Below are 16566 nucleotides of genomic sequence, written 5' to 3' on the forward strand. Positions count from 1 at the left end.
TGAAGATCGAATTCATTCATTGTATTCATATAGGGTCAAGGAGTGTAGTTATAAAAAATCATCTAAATCGGAGTTAAAATAACCGTTAACTCGTGATTTTTCGTTTATAACCGTCGAAAAGCTTTGTCCCGTTACTTGATCTCTGAATGTTTTTTTTTTGTGATTTTTTGCTGATGTGATCTCCAAGCATATACAAACAATTTTGACGGTTTGGATCGTTGAAATTAGTTTTGGAGAATTCGTAAAACGATAGATTGGCTAACACTTAGAGTTTATTTATACTTTCATTAAGTATAACGTAAGATTTTGTGGTATCCACTTGTGTAAATATTTTAAATTGAAGATCGAATTCATTCATTGTATTCATATAGGGTCAAGGAGTGTAGTTATAAAAAATCATCTAAATCGGAGTTAAAATAACCGTTAAATCGTGATTTTTCGTTTATAACCGTCGAAAAGCTTTGTCCCGTTACTTGATCTCTGAATGTTTTTTTTTTGTGATTTTTTGCTGATGTGATCTCCAAGCATATACAAACAATTTTGACGGTTTGGATCGTTGAAATTAGTTTTGGAGAATTCGTAAAACGATAGATTGGCTAACACTTAGAGTTTATTTATACTTTCATTAAGTATAACGTAAGATTTTGTGGTATCCACTTGTGTAAATATTTTAAATTGAAGATCGAATTCATTCATTGTATTCATATAGGGTCAAGGAGTGTAGTTATAAAAAATCATCTAAATCGGAGTTAAAATAACCGTTAAATCGTGATTTTTCGTTTATAACCGTCGAAAAGCTTTGTCCCGTTACTTGATCTCTGAATGTTTTTTTTTTGTGATTTTTTGCTGATGTGATCTCCAAGCATATACAAACAATTTTGACGGTTTGGATCGTTGAAATTAGTTTTGGAGAATTCGTAAAACGATAGATTGGCTAACACTTAGAGTTTATTTATACTTTCATTAAGTATAACGTAAGATTTTGTGGTATCCACTTGTGTAAATATTTTAAATTGAAGATCGAATTCATTCATTGTATTCATATAGGGTCAAGGAGTGTAGTTATAAAAAATCATCTAAATCGGAGTTAAAATAACCGTTAAATCGTGATTTTTCGTTTATAACCGTCGAAAAGCTTTGTCCCGTTACTTGATCTCTGAATGTTTTTTTTTTGTGATTTTTTGCTGATGTGATCTCCAAGCATATACAAACAATTTTGACGGTTTGGATCGTTGAAATTAGTTTTGGAGAATTCGTAAAACGATAGATTGGCTAACACTTAGAGTTTATAATTATTATAATTAGTATAAAACTACAAATAATAAAAAATAATTATATATAATTATTATTATTAGGGTGTAAAACATTCATTGCATTCGTATAGGGGTGTAAAACAGTTAAATTAATATATAATTATTATTGTTTTTAGGGGTGTAAAACAATTAAATTAATATATAATTATTAATATTTAGGCTATAAAACTGCAAATAATAAAAAATAATTATATATAATTATTATTATTAGGGGTAATGCATATGATTGACAACAAGTATCTTGCGTCGAAATAGTCTCATATTGCGTCGAAATAGGCTAGGGTTGCGTCGGTTAAAACCGACGCCAAGTCTGACACACATGTCCTAAGCTTAACATTGCGTCGAAATAGGCTACGGTTGCGTCGGTTAAAACCGACGCCAAGTCTGACACACATGTCCTAAGCTTAACATTGCGTCGAAATAGGCTGGGGTTGCGTCGGTTAAAACCGACGCCAATTCTGACATACCTGAAAAATGCCGTCGGTTAAAAGCGACAGAATGTCAAGGAAAAAAAAAAAAAAAAAACAGAAATATAATTTTATAATACAATATCATAGCATACAAAATAAAACAAAGTCTAATTAATACAAAAAATAATTAATATATTTATTCCCTGTCATCATCTGTTAGCTCTTCGTCGGTATTGGCATGATTAACGAACCCGGTAGGCAACGCTAATGATTCAAGAAAGGGAGTCTCTTCCACGCCAACCCTTGTATGAAAATTTTCATTATCAAGAATTCGATCATCCAAGTTCGGCGTGTCATAATCATCAATAGCATCACTATCCTCTAATACGTCAAATAAATCTCTTGGCTGAGTTCGAACAACTACGTGCCAATCTTTTTCAATCGTGTCCTCCACGTAAAATGCCTGTAATGCTTGTGATGCTAGTATGAAAGGATCCTCTTTAAATCCCAATTGATTGAAATTCACCATAGTAAATCCATATTGATCAGTCTTCATTCCTCGTGGACTTTCACTATTAACCCATTCGCACTTAAATAACATCACAGCTCGACCCCTATCTCCTGCTTCAGTAGGACCACAATATTTGACCTCAAACATATCTACAACTCTGCCATAACAATTTACTTGCCCAATTGCTCCAGGAACATTTGCAGGTACAAAGACACCACAGTTTTGATTCTTATGCTTATCATCCACAGATTTTATACGAAATCTAAATCCATGAACAATGTGACTTTTGTATCTGCTCACAACCCTACTAGGATAATTAGCTAGCCAATGCAAGTCTTGAGATATCAATGTGTCATTAGCATCATATCTTGAATTCATCTGTAATAAGTATGAAGATAAATATTGACAAAATAACTATAAACATGTTATAATTAAAATGCAAAACAATAAATAAATAATATGATTATTATATCAACTCACATGTTGCTTGAACCATTCTGGAAATTCTTTCTTGCTTAGCTCTTTAATTTGTCGCATAGTTAACCTTTCTCGACGATATTTAGTTTTCAAGAATTCTTCATGTTGCCTACACAATTATGTCCAATTTAGATAATTATTTTTTCAAAGTTAAGAAAACCAATAAAACATTTCGACGTATGATTAAACATTCTTACCTTCTAAATGGGCTAACTTCATCACAATTATTTAGAATGTATCTATGGCACTGATCAAGAACATTTAGATTGAGCTCCACATTTTCTCCTGAACCCATATAACATCCTTTCGAGTCAAAAATTGATAACCCACCAGATACTCCACGTCCAATCCCATCTTCATTTCGGCCTCTACGGGTACGACGAGACTCAACGTCTCTAAGATACATGGAACAAAATGACAAGCACTCATCCACCAAATATGCTTCAGCAATAGAACCTTCAGGACGACCCTTATTACGAACATAGCGCTTCAGTGTTTGCAAATACCTACAATTATAAAACGAAATACAAATTATTATAATTATTAATTAAAGTTATGACTACAATTGTAAAAAAATTATAAAAATTTATTCATTACCGTTCAATTGGATACATCCATCTATATTGAACAGGGCCTGCAAGCGCTGCTTCATCTGCCAAGTGAACTGGGAGGTGCACCATTATATCAAAAAATGCAGGAGGGAATATTTTCTCAAGTTGACATAATGTCAAGGCAATTCTTGAATTCAGTTGCTTAAATCCTTCCTCAGACTCCTTCTTACTACATAACTGTCTGAAAATTGCACTCAACTCTAATAAAACCATAGTAACAGCTTTAGGCAAAACCGGGCGTATTGCAAGCGGGAGTAACTGCTGCATTAAAACATGGCAATCATGACTTTTCAACCCATGTATTTTTCGTTCATTCACGTGCACACATCGTGACAGATTTGATGAATATCCATCTGGGACCCGAATAGTAGACAATACTTTACAAAACGCAGTTTTTTCTTCTCTTTTCAATGTGAACAATGCTGGAGGTCGAAATGTTCTATTTCCTTCTCTACGTGGGTGTTGACTATGTCTTATGTTCAAGAATTCAAGATCTGCACGTGCCGCCAATCCATCTTTAGACTTTTCTATATCTAGCAATGTTCCTACCACACTGTCACATATATTCTTCTCGATATGCATAACATCAAGATTGTGTCTAATCAAGAGATGCCTCCAATAAGGTAGTTCATAAAAAATCGATTTCTTCTTCCACTGACTGTTACTACTTGTACTGCTCAAAGCTCTTCTTCTGCGTTGCCCAACTGAAGCATCCTTGTTTGGTTTTCCAAAAGTAAATCTCAATGTAGAAAGTTCTTCGAGACATTGTAAACCAGTCCACTGCCTTGGTGCAGTACGATGCTCTCGACGACCATTAAAAGTGATGGTTTGCCTTCGAAACCTATGATTATCTTCAAGAAATCGTCGATGCCCCATATAACAAATCTTGCGACTCGCTGGCAAGTAAATAGATTCTTTATCATGCATGCAATGTGGACAAGCTTTATAACCATGTGTACTCCATCCTGACAACATTCCATAAGCCGGAAAATCACTTATGGTCCATAACACGGCAGCCTTCATCGTAAAACTTTGGTTGGAAAACGCATCATAAGTGGGAATGCCCACCTCCCACAACTCATTCAGCTCGTCAATCAATGGACGCATGTATACATCAATCTCTTTACCAGGACTGCGCGGTCCTGGTATTAACAAAGACAATAACAAATTTGGTTGCTTCATGCACATCCAAGGTGGCAAATTATAAACAGAAAGCACCACAGGCCATGTGCTATGATCATTCCTCATTTTCCCAAAAGGATTAAATCCATCACTGGCTAACCCTAATCGGACATTTCGAATTTCTGACGCAAAATCCGGATATAAATTATCCAAATGCTTCCATGCGGGAGAATCTGAAGGATGTCTCATAAACTCATCCTTAGGACATTCAGTTGCATGCCATCTCATATGTTCAGCCATATGCTTCGACATAAAAAAGCGTTGCAATCGTGGTTTTAAAGGAAAATACCACATAACCTTAGCTGCGACCTTTTTCCTCGAGCTATCCTCTGCATTGGTAATTTTATATCTTGATTTACCACAAACTGAGCACACGGTCAAATCTGAAGTATCTTTCCAATAGATCATGCAATCATTGGGACATGCATCAATTTTCACATACGACAGCCCCAAGTCATTTATAAGTTTTTTTGCTTTATAACAGGATTCAGGCAAACAATCCCCTTCAGGCAACATTCTTTTAATTAACTCCAGTAAAGTGGTGAAGATCTCGTCAGGCATTCCCGCTAAACACTTGATCTGATACAATCTTACAACTGCTTCCAATTTCTTAAACTCCTTACAACCTGGCCACAAATCTTGATCTGCCTCTTCAAGCAACTTAAAAAAAGTCTGCACCTCTTCTGGACGCCCTTCCCCAATAGGGGGTTCAGTAGATGGCCCAACACCTTCTTCTGTTAATGGTTGGACAAATACATCATTAAGAAAATCATGCATGCCAATCACCTCATCTCCTGTTTCTTCTTCTCCAATTCCCACATTTTGCTCTCCAATGTTTTGCTCGCCATGATGTCGCCAACAAGCGTTTTTATAATCTTTATCCATATCATACAATATGAGATGTTCAACAATGGTGTTCCTAACAAAAGAATATCGATTACAACATCTTTTGCAAGGACATCTAAACTTATCAGGACCAACACCATTTGCAACTGCTTGATCCAAAAACAAATTAATTCCAGTTGTATACGCTTCAAAATTTCGGGGTATTGTCAACCAACTCTTGTCCATATTTTACCACTTTACGAAGGTAAAATATTATGTTGACACTAAGATGCCTACAATCTTTCAATCCCTATCATGTAGGCATAACTATCAAAATTTTCAATTTCTATCTTTCACCCCTCGAACTCTATCACGATTGCAATCTTTTAATTTTCAACACCTATTATAGTAAAAGCAAATTAAAATAACAACAAAAAGTTGTCAAAATTATGCTCATCTAATCCATTCTAATAAATAACAACCAAAAGTATCAAACTTATCAAAATAACAACAAATTCAAATAACAATTAGAGTGCAAAAAAAATTAATTAATATATTCTTATATTCCTAAATATTATAAGTTTAGGTTATATTCTTATATGAAAGGTTATATTCTTATATGAAAGGATATTCTTATATTATAAGTTTAGGTTATATTCTTATGAAAGGTTATATTCTTATATTTTTATATTCCTAAATATTATAAGTTTAGCTTATATTCTTATTAGAGTGCAAAAAAATAAAAAAAAAATAACATAATATATTATAATATTACTCAATATTATAAGTTTATGTTATATTTAATATTGTTAATTTAACATAAATGCATATAAATATTATTCATTCCATCTTCTCATAACAATTCAAATTATGTTCATCTAATCCATTCTAGTAAATAACAACAAAAAATTATCAAAATAACAACAAATTAAAATAACAATTAGAGTGCAAAAAAAAAAAAAAAATTAACATAATATATTCTTATATTACTCAATATTATAAGTTTATGTTATATTTAATATTGTTAATTTAACATAAATGCTTATAAATATTATTCATTCCATCTTCTCATACCAATTCAAATTATGTTCATCTAATCCATTCTAGTAAATAACAACAAAAAATTATCAAAATAACAACAAATTAAAATAACAATTAGAGTGCAAAAAAAAAAAAATTAACATATTGTATTCTTATATTACTCAATATTATAAGTTTATGTTATATTTAATATTGTTAATTTAACATAAATGCTTATAAATATTATTCATTCCATTTTCTCATAACAATTCAAATTATGTTCATCTAATCCATTCTAGTAAATAACAACAAAATATTATCAAAATAACACCAAATTAAAATAACACTTAGAGTGCAAAAAAAAAAATTAACATAATATATTCTTATATTACTCAATATTATAAGTTTATGTTATATTTAATATTGTTAATTTAACATAAATGCTTATAAATATTATTCATTCCATTTTCTCATAACAATTCAAATTATGTTCATCTAATTCATTCTAGTAAATAACAACAAAAAATTATCAAAATAACAACAAATTAAAATAACAATTAGAGTGACAAAATTAATTAATTCGACTAAATTTTTATTAATTTAACAAAAATAGTAGAATTTTATCTAATTGCTTAAATTATAATTTTTAAATAAATAAACTTGTGTATTATACAATTTAAAAATTAAAGAAGTTAGGGATACAAACCTGATTTGTTGAAGAATTTCGACGTCAACAATTCTTTATGTACTCAACCAACTCCAATAACTTTCCTACAAAAATAAATTGTAACTAAAAATTAAACAAGAAAAACTTACTGTTGTGAAAATAAAAATATTATAAGCAAGAAAAACTTACTGTTGTGAAGAGGAACAAATGAATTTTGAAAACCAAAGGAGAAAGCTGAAAGAGAGAACAGAGGAACAAATGAAGTTTGCAAACCAAAGGAGATAGCTGAAAGAGGAACACGGGAGACTTTGTAAAAATTGGAAGAACGAATAAGAAAAGTGCAAGAGAAGAAAAAGAAAACACGGGGGAGAGGGTATAAAGAGCAACAATGTGTCGCTTACAACCGACACTGGTTTTCAAAATATATGTCGCTCAAAACCGACGCAAGATTTAAAATATTAAAAACAAGAATTAGTGTCGCCTAGAAGCGACACTAATAGTTTATGTCGCTTAAAAGCGACACTATTTTATTTAAAGCGACGCCATTGCTTAAAAATATTAAAATATATGTCGATTATAAGCGACACTAAATTTTTACGTCGGTTTAAAAGCGACATAGAAATTTTATGACGCTTATAAGCGACACTAAATACGACGTCATCTTCACTGAGTGTCGCAAATCTCTTTTTCGCCACTATATAATATTAAAGCGACGCAAGAAGTGACACTATTAGGTCCTTTTGTAGTAGTGCTCCTCCAGTTCAACAAACTCAAGCAGCGCATGCGCAAGCTGCTGCTGCTGTTGGAACCCAGTATTTCCCAACAAGTACTAGTACTCGTCAGTTTCAAAACCATGCGCCAAATATGAATAATAGTACTGGGCTGCTGGGAAATGCTATTTTCAACCAAGCACTTCAAAGTCAGACACGGATGATGCAGCATATACTCGGTGGCGCTGGATTTGGTGATTCGTTTAATCAGGGTTTGGAGAATCAGGTACAGCTTATTCAACAAATAGCCAGTGGTGGCAGTGGATCCAATCCAGGTTTGGGAAATCAGGCACAGCTTATTCCACAAATAACCAGTGGCGGTGCATTTGGTGGTTCCTCTGGTCAGGGTCTAGGAGATCAGACACAGCTGATTCAACAAATACTCGGCGGCGGTGGATTTGGTGGCAATGGTTTCGGTGTTGATACGAATATTACTGATTTCGGAAGCAGCACTGCTGGTGCTAGTATTGATCTCTCGTCATTAGGATCCATTGACTTTTTTAGCGGTCTCGGCTTCTTTTGACGATTATAAATGTTATGTCTTTGTCTTGCAGCAAATAACAAGTCATTTTTTCTTAAAAGATAATAATCATTTCTTATTGTAATCGTACAAGCTGCAAAACTAGCTTGGTTCGATTCAATATTTGCACTGTATTATATATTTGTTACAAAATTGTTTTGTTTTCTGATTTGCCCATAGTTGTTAACAAATCGAAGCACGACAAAAGAAGAAAAATCCTATTATAAATTCTAAATCTTATACTGTTGATTTATTTAATATATTTGGAAGATTGTTGTGGATCTTTGTTTCAAATAGCTTTTTTTATAAAGGCGATCTTTAAATGAAAATTAAGATATTAAACGGTTTCCATTATAAAATTTGTACATTAAATATACATTATTTTCATAGGGGTAATGTGACATCCCACATCGCACAGGGGAGTGATCCTTAAATGTATATTCCCATCTCTACCTAGCACGAGGCCTTTTGGGAGCTCACTGGCTTCGGGTTCCGTTGGAACTCCGAAGTTAAGCGAGAAGAGGCTAGAGCAATCCCATGATGGGTGACCCACTGGGAAGTTGCTCGTGAGTTCCCAAAAACAAAACCGTGAGGGAATGGTAAGCCCAAAGCGGACAATATCGTGCTACGGTGGTGGAGCGGGTCCGGGAAGTGGTCCCCCCCCCGGCCCGGGATGTGACAATTTGGTATCAGAGCCAATCCCTGGCCGGAAGTGTGCCGACGAGGACGTCGGGCCCCTAGGGGGGGTGAATTGTCACATCCCGGGCCGGGGGGGGACCACTTCCCGGGCCCGCTCCACCACCGTAGCACGATATTGTCCGCTTTGGGCTTACCATTCCCTCACGGTTTTGTTTTTGGGAACTCACGAGCAACTTCCCAGTGGGTCACCCATCATGGGATTGCTCTAGCCTCTTCTCGCTTAACTTCGGAGTTCCAACAGAACCTGAAGCCAGTGAGCTCCCAAAAGGCCTCGTGCTAGGTAGAGATGGGAATATACATTTAAGGATCACTCCCCTGGGCGATGTGGGATGTCACAGGTAATGAGTTTATCACCGTTTCAATTTCTTAATCTTCATTTCGAAATCAGAGATCATTTAGTAATTGAAATGTATAGAACAAATCAACATTGTAGGTACCAAGTGATTTGATACGTTTAGATGATTAAATGATTTTTTATAGGAGTGATCTTCAAATGATGATTAAGAAATTGAATGGTTCTAAGTTTATATGCTCAAAATATGTTATAATAGGCAAATGGAGGGATATGTGCATCCCCTCACGGAGATGGAGACCTAGCAAACAAGTTGTATTGTCGTGTTCGTGTCATACCTGTTATCTTTACGGGTTTTTAAAAAGTGACCCGATAACGACCCAACTTGTTAACGATTCGTATCGTTTCACGTCGGATTAATGTGTCATGCAAAAATTCAATGTCTAAACCTTGCAAACAGCTCGTCCTCGTGTCATTTACATGTCATATCAGTTATCAAAATAGGTGATCCAATAACGATTTAATTTGTTAACATGTTCTAACGGGTATGCGAAAAAAATATAAAACATCTTGCATAGAGGTTTATGAAGATAGCACCCAGCAAGCATATATTTGGGCTCAATGTCAAGGTTTGAGCCAGACAAATTGACAGGCCCAAGTGAATCTGGGCCGCATCCCGGCAGACCCGGTGGGAAGCTAACGGCATGATGAACACAGAGTTATGGTCACCCGGCAGATGTCGTATATGAACTGGCTTGGCTCAAAGGCAGTATTTTCCCAGTCGCTTATCTGCCGTTGGCGCCTCTCTCTCTCTCTCTCTCTCTCTCTCTCTCTCATAAATACAACACAGAAGAAAGCAGAAAGAAAGAAGAAGAAATAAAAGTAGCAGCTGGCTGCTGGCTGCTGGCTCCTGGGCCAATCCTATACATATACATATAGGTAAAGCTTATTTTCTTCTTTCCCTATTTAATTTGTTCTCCGTGGCTGTACTCGCTGTTTAACGACGATATATCATATATGATGTTTAAAGGTACATAAATCTGATCTTCTGCCAAGTAGAATTTTTTCCTTCTTGATGCGTTGTTTGCCTGAGCTTTCGCGGGCTTGTAATTTTCCTGAGTCAAAGCATAATTTATTAGAAAATAATGATGATGTTTGAGTTTTCAATTTTCAAGGAAATTACACGTAGCGGATCGAATAAAATGTTCAATTTAATTTGTTTTAGTTGTAATGAATTTGAAGTGACGAAGTATACCCCTTCAAATTCAATGACATTGTTTTCGCATGTTTGGCAGGAAGGTAACCTTGTTTTTTGCTGATTTCCTCTAGCTGGGTGACTGAAATTGCTCTGGATTCAATTGGGTTCTTGCTCCTAAAGGAATAGGTTTGGTGGAATTGTATAGAGATGGGGAGCAATATAAGGGAAGAAATCATGATTTTGGATCTAAACCAAGAGCCTTTAGACCAACCACCTGATTCGGTGATCGGATTAGATAACATACTCAATGAGCTTGAAACTGCACATGGACGCATTGAAGAACGTATCAGACAACTAGAAGCAGTCACTTCCAGGGCTTCGCAGCGTCCGAGGTGGCGACAAGCTCAAATTTCCCCTCAAATTGTGAATATCACTGCCGGAGTTGTTGCTTCTGATACACAAAACGAACACAGTCAGAGTGGAGACGATGCTCTAGCTTCCCGAGAAACAGTGGAATCGGGCAAAACCAACAGAGGTGATAACATGCATTTGATAGCCAAGGCACTGGGGATGGATACACCTGTGAAAAAGGCAGAGCCTCATACTGGGAGCTTTTTTGATTGTAATATATGCTTGGACATGGCAAGAGATCCTATATTGACATGTTGCGGTCATCTGTTTTGTTGGCCATGCTTCTATCAGTTGTCATATGCGGATTCAAATGCAAAGGAATGCCCCGTGTGTGAAGGAGAAGTCACTGATACAAGTCTGATTCCAATTTACGGGAATGGGGATGGTAACTGTTCTCGCAAATCAAAGGAGTCTGTTTCAAAGGCCCCTCCTAGGCCCCCTGCACACAGGATTGAGGGTTTGAGGCAACAGCTCATTAGGTGGGGCCCATCTTCTACTTTGATTGAAGAAAGGATTCAGCAACTTAGCAACATAGTTGGTTCAATGAGGGAGAGAAGACGGTCACGGGATAGTTCCCGTGCCCAAATCATGGCTGAAAGAACTAGTTTCGTGCCCAGCCAGAATCATGCATCCCAGGCATCACCTGCCACTGAGGCGAGAAACCAAAACCAGCATGATTCCCTTCAAGTTTCAAGATTATTACTACAACGAGCTGCTTCAGTATCTTCCCTTTCGTCAGCTTTGAGTACTGCAATGGATTCGGCAGAAAGATTAGTCGAGGATCTCGAGGAATATAGTATTAGTCACCATGTGAGAAGAACCCATCATCAATCTTTACATATTGACAATGGAGATACATCTTCCAGCATTGCTGCAGTTATACAACCAGAAACTCTGACTTCTGATACTGCTGCTGAAATCAACTCTGATGCGCTCCCTTCTGCTTCCTTTATAAGAACTGAGACCGTTATTGTGGACCAGACAACAGAATCAGAAACAAATTTTGCATCGCTCCCCTCATCTTCTAGGAGAAGAACTAATCAAATAGATTTTGATTCAAACAATGCATATGCATCTGAACCTAGAAGAAGAAGGTTGAGATAAGCAAAAAGCTGTTTCCTGGAGATACAGATCAAAATAATACAAGGTTCCTAATCATTATACTGCAAACTTTTTTGTTTGCTGAAGGTATCAGAATTTTCTTCATATGGCTGTGTTTGGCAACCGTGTATGAAGTTCTGACTGCTGTTAAAAGCATTATTGAATTCATTCTGTAAATAGATACTGAAATTTGATGTATGGCATCTGGGCTATCAGTAAGAGCACCTTTTTGTCCTCTTTCCAAGAATTAAACTTTCCATGGAAGAATCTTTCGGTGTTGTCCACTTTCAAAGGATGTATTGAGGATTGTTTCTGGTGTTATGCCATGGCACAGGGTCCTTTCTGTACGCCAAAGAGCAGTCTATATTTGTAAGTCTTATAGATGCTCATTCTAGTTTCTATATCCTTGTACGTGCTTTATATCTTGGTAAATATATATGTACCACTACTAGCTTTTGAAACTTTCAGCTGCTAGTTCTTTTACCTGATATTTTCTTGCATTTTATTATGACAAGTCCAAAACTAATGGCTGGTTGAAGCATTTTTTGCTGACCAACTCTACTTTGGTTGAGTTTACTTGATCCTTCAATTATTCTGCAGTAAGTTACTCGTTACTAGGCACCATTAATCGTATTGTATTTTTTTGGTTGGATGATAAGTGTTAAGATAAGATCATTTTAGTTCTCACCATTTGGCACCCCAATCCTCTAAGCTTGGAAGTAGAAATAAATATAATACAATGACATTTTTCAATGCTAAACATTGACTTCTTGAAATACCTTTGACATGCAAGTGGTAAGAAGAAGATCAGGATTGCCAATTTTTTCAATTAGGTTTGTGTGGGATGTTGACATTTAGCTCTAAGGGGAAAGATTTCAGTTAGAACCTACTTCTAATGTCTTTTAAAATGGCAGAAATGTGACAAGATAGCAAAATCTTATCACTCAAAATGGAAATTTTATTTTTATGGAAACAGCTAGTGGTCGGTCACATCCCTTATGGTCTTGATTGTTGTTACGTTGGAAGTCTCTATCAGTAGGTGTCTAAGTTTTACTTTTTGTATGTATAATTTTCATAATACATATGAAAATACTCGGTCAATATTTGGTGCATGAGTTTGGGCTGCCAAACTCTGAATGTTCGATCCCTCCTTTGGAACAAAAGTTTACAATTTCTCATATTTTAGCCTCAAATGCTAGTAGATCCTGAGTGGTTTTTAATATTTGATGATCTGGCATCGGGTTTGTAGATTTCTCACTCTTTTATTTTATGACCTTATTCCTTGTTGATGCTGGAGTTAGTGTACCTTATTTTCTTCCTTCCATATTAGGGCATCCATCATCCATTTTGTTGTTTGACTCACCAGCTTCAGTTATGCGTATTGGTGATACATAAGATGCCATAATTACATTTATAGAACATCAAGTTTCTTTCTTTGTGCATGTCTGATACAGTGCATTGAGCAAATTGTGGTTTTCAGTGACCATGGTCAAGTATTTGTCCTTGGATATGCTAGTGATCACTTAAACAAATATCCTTGGATATGCTAGTGATCACTTAAACAAGTGTCAGATATTCACGGCTAAAAGCAGTCTATTTTTCTTGTTACAAGGAAAAGTCATTACCGTATCCTAGAATGAGAAATAAATGTTTCTGGCTAGAAAATGATCTCCTTCCACTTCCTTTCTCCTAGCAGTAGTTCTTTCTTAGATCACTGAAAGTAGTTATACAATGAAGAAGTTACACAATGGAAGCATCAACATGATTATGTAAGGATGAAAATGAAGAGGACTTAAAGAGAACGTCCATATCAATATTTATTGTGACATTTAATGAGGGTGCACCTTCTTTTCAATGAATTAGTCTGGCCTTTTGCTTATCTCTTGGTTGTTCAGTTCTCCTTAGATCTGTGTTGGTTTAGGTGTTTGCCTTAATCATGGCCTTGGACTCGATCATAGTTCTCCTTGTGGCATTCTTTGAAGGGATGTGGAAATAGAAGACAAAGAAGTTTAATGGAGTTGATATGGTTGGTATACAATCGGATTTTAAAGAGGTATTCTTTATATTTAAGATAGTCTCAGGTATCAGGTATGTTTCTCATTGACTACTAATCATGATGTTAACCTCTTATGTGAGCTTACCAGCCTTAAGTAAAGATATGGTAATTTGGAATCTGTTTTGGTTTCCGGATTCTCAGTTTAGCATATCTCAAGTTTCTTTTTCTTGTCATGTATTTGCTATCATTTGAATTGCAGCTGGTTATAATCGTAAGGGTTAAATTTGCCACTGAAAATTTTTAGGTTTCTGAAGTGGAATGATTTTATTTATAAAACACTAGGGTTTCTTCGGACAGAAATCTGCCATGGTCAGGTGTGGAGGTTTAATATGCAAAGCATGCCAGTGTTGGAAACCATGGTTAATTCTTCTCTGGTAAATAGATCTGCCATGGTCAGGTGTGGAGTTTTAATATGCAAAGCATTCCAGTGTTGGAAACCATGGTTAATTCTTCTCTGGTAAAGACATTTTTTGTGTGAACTTTAAATCATATAGAATTGAACCTGTAACGGTTAGTTTGATGTAACTATGCTCCATTAACCTCATTTGCGTACTAGTTTGCTATGTTACTCAAAGAATTGATTATTGCAAAATTCCGAAAAAGCTTTGGATGTTTCTCTTTCAGGAGTGTGATTGCTGCTGTTGAAATTGAAGGCGCGAACTACTGCAGCTGACTCAGATTAAGGTGCGATTGCATTGCATGTAATTGTGGGGCTGTGTTTTACATTTTTCAAGATTAATTAGGTTTGAATCAAGTTCATTCCTCTCAAAAGAGATGTATACAAGGTTGGTAGACAAATGCATAAAAGTCACGTGCAAAAGCCTAAATCTATCTGAGCCTAAACATATGAAGCAGATTTGTCAAGGTACTGGTTGAGGGAGGTGGCTATCGAACACATGTTCAACGCTTCCTCCTTCAATATTGGTACAAGATTATTATCTATACTAGCCTTCATGCACATGCTCACACGAGTGTAAAAGGTATTTTTTTGAATCACGACGTGCTACGCAAGACTTACACGTTTTAAATGTATTTATATGCGTAAATTGACAAAAGGAAAGTTAAATATTCGAAATAAATGAATAATCTTAAACCATGCTAGAAGAAACCCTTCATAAACCAACTAAAACAGTTGAATTCACATAATAAAATCGGTTTCTATTGAATTTATATTAAGAATAGGGAAAATAATTTTTAATAAACAATTGATTGAATCATATTATTGCTAGCTCATTATGAGGCTGAGCCCACCATTACCCCCTTATTGTAGATAATATCGTTCGTTCAAAAAAAAAAAAAAACAATCATTTAACAATTAATTTAATCACATTATTATCCGCATGCAAAATACTTTTTTTATAATCAACATTACACGTCTCTTAAAATGTTTTAAACGTGTTTAAAAATAGAAAAAAATAATATTTAATAAAAAAATAATTGAATTACATTATTGCAAGCTTATTGTGAGTAACTAATTATTAAAAAGAATGTACAAAAGAAATTAGTTATTAAAAAAACACTGTTAAAATGACGAAAATATCCCTACCACATTTGACGCATTATTTTGGGTTGCTTTTGAAGTTTTTTGTTTGAGGTGCATTTTGGTCCAATTTTTTTTTGTGAAGCTTGTGACACCAAAAAACACTATTCATTGGACGACAAAAATTCCCCTGCATTATGATGGATGCCTTTTGAAGTTTTTTCTCTTGAGGGCATTTTTGTCCAAATCTTTTTGTTGAAGCTTGATGACACCAAAAACACTATTCATCTTTTATGTTGACTTTATACATAGAAGATAACTTTTTCCTAAGCATCCGCGGCCACGAATTAATTAACTGTTATTACCTTTGGAAAGCAAATTTGGGGATTTTTTTTTTGACTTTTGATTGGGATTTTGTAGTTGAATAAGGGACATATTCTTCACTTTCTTCATGTTACGTCTGGTTGATTGATGCTCAGTTTGAACTCCTATCTAGTTTAACTCATTTGAAAGGATTAACAGACTAATATGTCTAGGACATTCAGTACTATGGTCTGGTGGTATTCATCTTCACTTAAAAGTAAGAGGTCTTAGGTTCGAATATCGTGGATGACAAATAATAAATTCGATACCAAATTAGGCTGCTTATTGTGTGGTTTAGCTGAACGTGCTTTCCTCTTAATGTGAAAGATATCAATGGACTGAAAAAAAGAATATATATGTGTGTATATATATATATATATATATATATGTATGTATATTTTCGTAATATTTATCCTTTCTCTTGCTTATGAACTAATAATCTTCGATTAAATTACTCGAGCTCAATAAATACGGCTAAAGCAATCAAGTTTGTTTACTAAATATTGAATAAGGCGTCAATACGTACTTAAATGTTACTGGATAATTGTCCACACACGTTTTTGAATGTAAGCCGTTAATAGGAGATTGTGAGACCTATATTTATTAACGGATGACAGTTACCCATCATCAAGTAGTAGTAGGTGGGTCGGATTATGATGC

The 16566-nt window shown here is 35.1% G+C and overlaps 2 protein-coding genes across 8 annotated transcripts; one reads left to right on the forward strand and one right to left on the reverse strand.

Annotated features, from left to right (window-relative positions):
• Nucleotides 1-1836: 1836 nt before the first annotated feature.
• LOC137748115 (uncharacterized) lies at nt 1837-7425 on the reverse strand. Its single transcript, XM_068488200.2, has 6 exons — nt 7206-7425; nt 7056-7120; nt 3309-5729; nt 2909-3217; nt 2715-2820; nt 1837-2612 (listed from the first exon to the last, which is right to left on the reverse strand). The coding sequence occupies exons 3-6, from the start codon at nt 5573-5575 to the stop codon at nt 1920-1922; spliced, it is 3375 nt and encodes a 1124-aa protein (XP_068344301.1). The 5' UTR covers nt 5576-5729; nt 7056-7120; nt 7206-7425; the 3' UTR covers nt 1837-1919.
• A 2612-nt stretch (nt 7426-10037) lies between these two features.
• LOC137747620 (uncharacterized) lies at nt 10038-15027 on the forward strand. 7 transcript variants are annotated; one of them, XM_088679601.1, is made up of 5 exons: nt 10067-10236; nt 10593-12376; nt 13929-14033; nt 14378-14520; nt 14688-15027. In XM_088679601.1, exon 2 carries the CDS (start codon nt 10703-10705, stop codon nt 12008-12010), a length of 1308 nt encoding a protein of 435 aa, XP_088535727.1. In that variant the 5' UTR covers nt 10067-10236; nt 10593-10702; the 3' UTR covers nt 12011-12376; nt 13929-14033; nt 14378-14520; nt 14688-15027. The 7 variants fall into 7 exon arrangements, with proteins under 7 accessions (XP_088535713.1, XP_088535725.1, XP_088535727.1 ...); XM_088679587.1 differs by having other exon boundaries at nt 10038-10236; nt 10593-14033; XM_088679599.1 differs by lacking the exon at nt 13929-14033 and having other exon boundaries at nt 10055-10236.
• Nucleotides 15028-16566: the final 1539 nt, after the last annotated feature.

The sequence above is a fragment of the Pyrus communis genome, chromosome 2 (assembly GCF_041283825.1).
Source record: "Pyrus communis isolate YQ-2024b chromosome 2, ASM4128382v1, whole genome shotgun sequence".
In the NCBI taxonomy this organism is placed as follows: domain Eukaryota; kingdom Viridiplantae; phylum Streptophyta; class Magnoliopsida; order Rosales; family Rosaceae; genus Pyrus; species Pyrus communis.

What these genes read in the sequence shown, in the direction of transcription:
- LOC137748115 (XM_068488200.2), bottom strand. Translation starts at nt 5,575, where the DNA reads ATGGACAAGAGTTGGTTGACAATACCCCGAAATTTTGAAGCGTATACA. An exon ending in TGGATGTATCCAATTGAACG is followed by an intron (nt 3,218 to 3,308) that starts GTAATGAATAAA and finishes TTATAATTGTAG; the next exon opens with GTATTTGCAAACACTGAAGC. An exon ending in GAAGTTAGCCCATTTAGAAG is followed by an intron (nt 2,821 to 2,908) that starts GTAAGAATGTTT and finishes ATAATTGTGTAG; the next exon opens with GCAACATGAAGAATTCTTGA.
- LOC137747620 (XM_088679587.1), top strand. Translation starts at nt 10,703, where the DNA reads ATGGGGAGCAATATAAGGGAAGAAATCATGATTTTGGATCTAAACCAA.